Raw genomic sequence first — 2,500 nt, forward strand, 5'->3', positions numbered from 1 at the left:
AAAACATGATAGTGACTGTCACTTGATAAAGCTGTCTGGATAGTGTGCATGACGACTGCCAAAGAAAAGCCAAACTGAAAACATTATTATGAAAATGAAAAGTACAAGCAACCATATATGACAACCTTGAGATAATCTCACACAAAGACCTTTGCATAATGACAAAATCTGGAAATGACTCTGGTTACACAATGTTCCTGTGATGCAATTATGACCTAGAAGAGTGTATATCTAGTTGTATGACACTATTGCACAAATGGTTTCGTTCAGCAATTGACTAGCTTTCTCCTAAAATTCACGTAAAACTTGACCAATATTGCTATTGATCAGAAAATGCACAAAATATCTGACAAGCACCAGACACGAATAACCAGAGTAATAATTAAAACAAATATGGCAGAAGGCCAATTAACAGAATGCCAACAAGAAAGGTAAGAATTATTAAAGATGAACCAAGAAATGTGATTACTTTCTCACCCTCACACATATTTTTACTTAGATGCAACAGAAATAAATCATTCATTCATTCATTCATTCATTCATTCATTCATTCATATCAATATCAAGACAATACAGACAATGACATTGACACATAGAGACTTTACTTTTTGGTAGAGATTTGTAAAGAGCCGATGGCTGCACTCGATTGTCTCGTTGTGACATAGTTGTTGAATCACTTTGCATAGGTGTTGGCGATGTACTTGCTCGAATTCTCTCCATATGACAAACAGAGTTCGAATTAACACTTTCTGATGCTTGCATTGGCGGTCTGAATGCTTGCTGTGCAATCTGAATAAGAGGAGGTAATCCAGGTAGACAATGTAACGGCAGCATAGGATGTGTCACCATGGTAGGAGGATGTCCAATAAACGGTGATTTGTAATAATTAGGGAAAGGATGTGTCATCCTTGCTGCGAGTTGCTGCTGTGAGTTGTTCATAACAGAAGCTGCTCCAGCACTGACAGCTAAATGCCAACCAGGAGGGCAACCAAATGGAAGCGAAGAAGCACTACTCTGGTCAAACGGTTCTTTTCTGTGTAGGCTTTCATCACCGACTGTTCTGCCTGAACTAAGCAGCTCAAGATGCCTGGCAGCTTCCAGTTTCTTGTGTTCTTCAGCAGCTGTTTCAGTCAATTTTGTAAAATTTAATGATGGAACTTGTTCGCCTTCCTTGCTATGAGAAAGAGAGAAAGATCCAAGACCTTGCCTAATTCCTACTGTTGATAAGCCATCACTAGCAGTCGACACCTTCCTGTCTGGCATGTCTCTCCTTGCTAACTCATGACTGCTGTCATCGTCCTCATCTACAACTAAACGTCCTTCTGGTCCCTCGTCATCTTCTTCATCTACTACATCCTCGTCTTCGCCTCTTGCTACATGTTGATCAGAAGCAGACACTTGATCCACAGAAATAGGAGAGAACGAGGAACCATGCGACTTATGCAAAAAGCAATCCTTCTGGTCTTGAGATCTTGTACTGCCATTTCCTAATGGATCGTAAACTAGACATGAGAAAATATCACATCTGCTACATACAATATTCAAACAAATCACTGAAAATATAATACCTCTTCGTTGCACCCTTTTTAGAACAAGAAAATCAGTGTCTTTAATACCAACTCCACGAAGTGTCTTGTCTGGTGGTAGCTATGTTAATTAATTAATACATTAATTAATTTGAGAAATACCAAAAATGTTAAAATAAAATCCCACGTAACGTTTCAATTACTATGAACCACCAAAATCACACATTCAAGCACGCATTCCGAAACTAAATCCGGATAATGGACGAGAAAATTGGGCGTGGACAGATAGACTTTACAACTCACGTCACGTGCCCCTCAACCGACTCGGGCATGGCAACAAACTTTAATTTCGCCTCACGCTCAAGAGCGAAAGCACACTGTAACCACCTCTACGAAATCCGGTGCAACTTTCAAAGCTCCATCCTTTCCAAACGTTTCCACTGAACGACGTCGATTCCGCTCATCCAAGCAGCAGGAATTCCTACTCACTAAAATGGCGCGACCCCTAGGCGTCTAGAACATCTAACCTTTCTCTCCCTGTGATACAGACGAAGGTGGCAATCGGCAAGTCCAGCCTGACGCGCAACATGTCTCTGAAACTCACCGACTGTCATATCGACATCACAAACGTGATACATGGCCGAATGGCGAGGAACGCTGACAGACAGACGCAACCTAGAGAGATGAATCATCAAAATTCATGCCTAGAGAGCCACTAGACCATCCAATCAAGAGTTCGACTCACTCGAAATCGTCCTGATGTGGACTTGCCGTCGACTGTTGTGCGTTCATCATCTAATTCGCAGTGTAAATGAGTCCGATCTGATGCCTTCCGCCGGCTATGAGTGTACAGCGCAGACGCACTTGATAGAAAGCGGAAGCAACAGTGGGAGGTGCTTGTCCGTGCGTCAGAGCGCAAAGTCCGCGTGTCGCGCGAAAGAGCAAGCGACCTTCAGTGGCAGAGGTGAGTGACA

At 42.3% G+C, this 2,500-nt stretch overlaps 1 protein-coding gene across 1 annotated transcript; it reads right to left on the bottom strand.

Annotated features, from left to right (window-relative positions):
* Positions 1-6: 6 nt before the first annotated feature.
* Positions 7-2,397, bottom strand: LOC134197949 (uncharacterized). The gene is made up of 4 exons (XM_062667301.1): positions 2,272-2,397; positions 2,054-2,201; positions 1,569-1,647; positions 7-1,502 (listed from the first exon to the last, which is right to left on the bottom strand). Exons 1-4 carry the CDS (start codon positions 2,319-2,321, stop codon positions 544-546), a joined length of 1,236 nt encoding a protein of 411 aa, XP_062523285.1. The 5' UTR covers positions 2,322-2,397; the 3' UTR covers positions 7-543.
* Positions 2,398-2,500: the final 103 nt, after the last annotated feature.

The sequence above is a fragment of the Corticium candelabrum genome, unplaced genomic scaffold, assembly GCF_963422355.1.
Source record: "Corticium candelabrum unplaced genomic scaffold, ooCorCand1.1 SCAFFOLD_124, whole genome shotgun sequence".
Classification (NCBI taxonomy): domain Eukaryota; kingdom Metazoa; phylum Porifera; class Homoscleromorpha; order Homosclerophorida; family Plakinidae; genus Corticium; species Corticium candelabrum.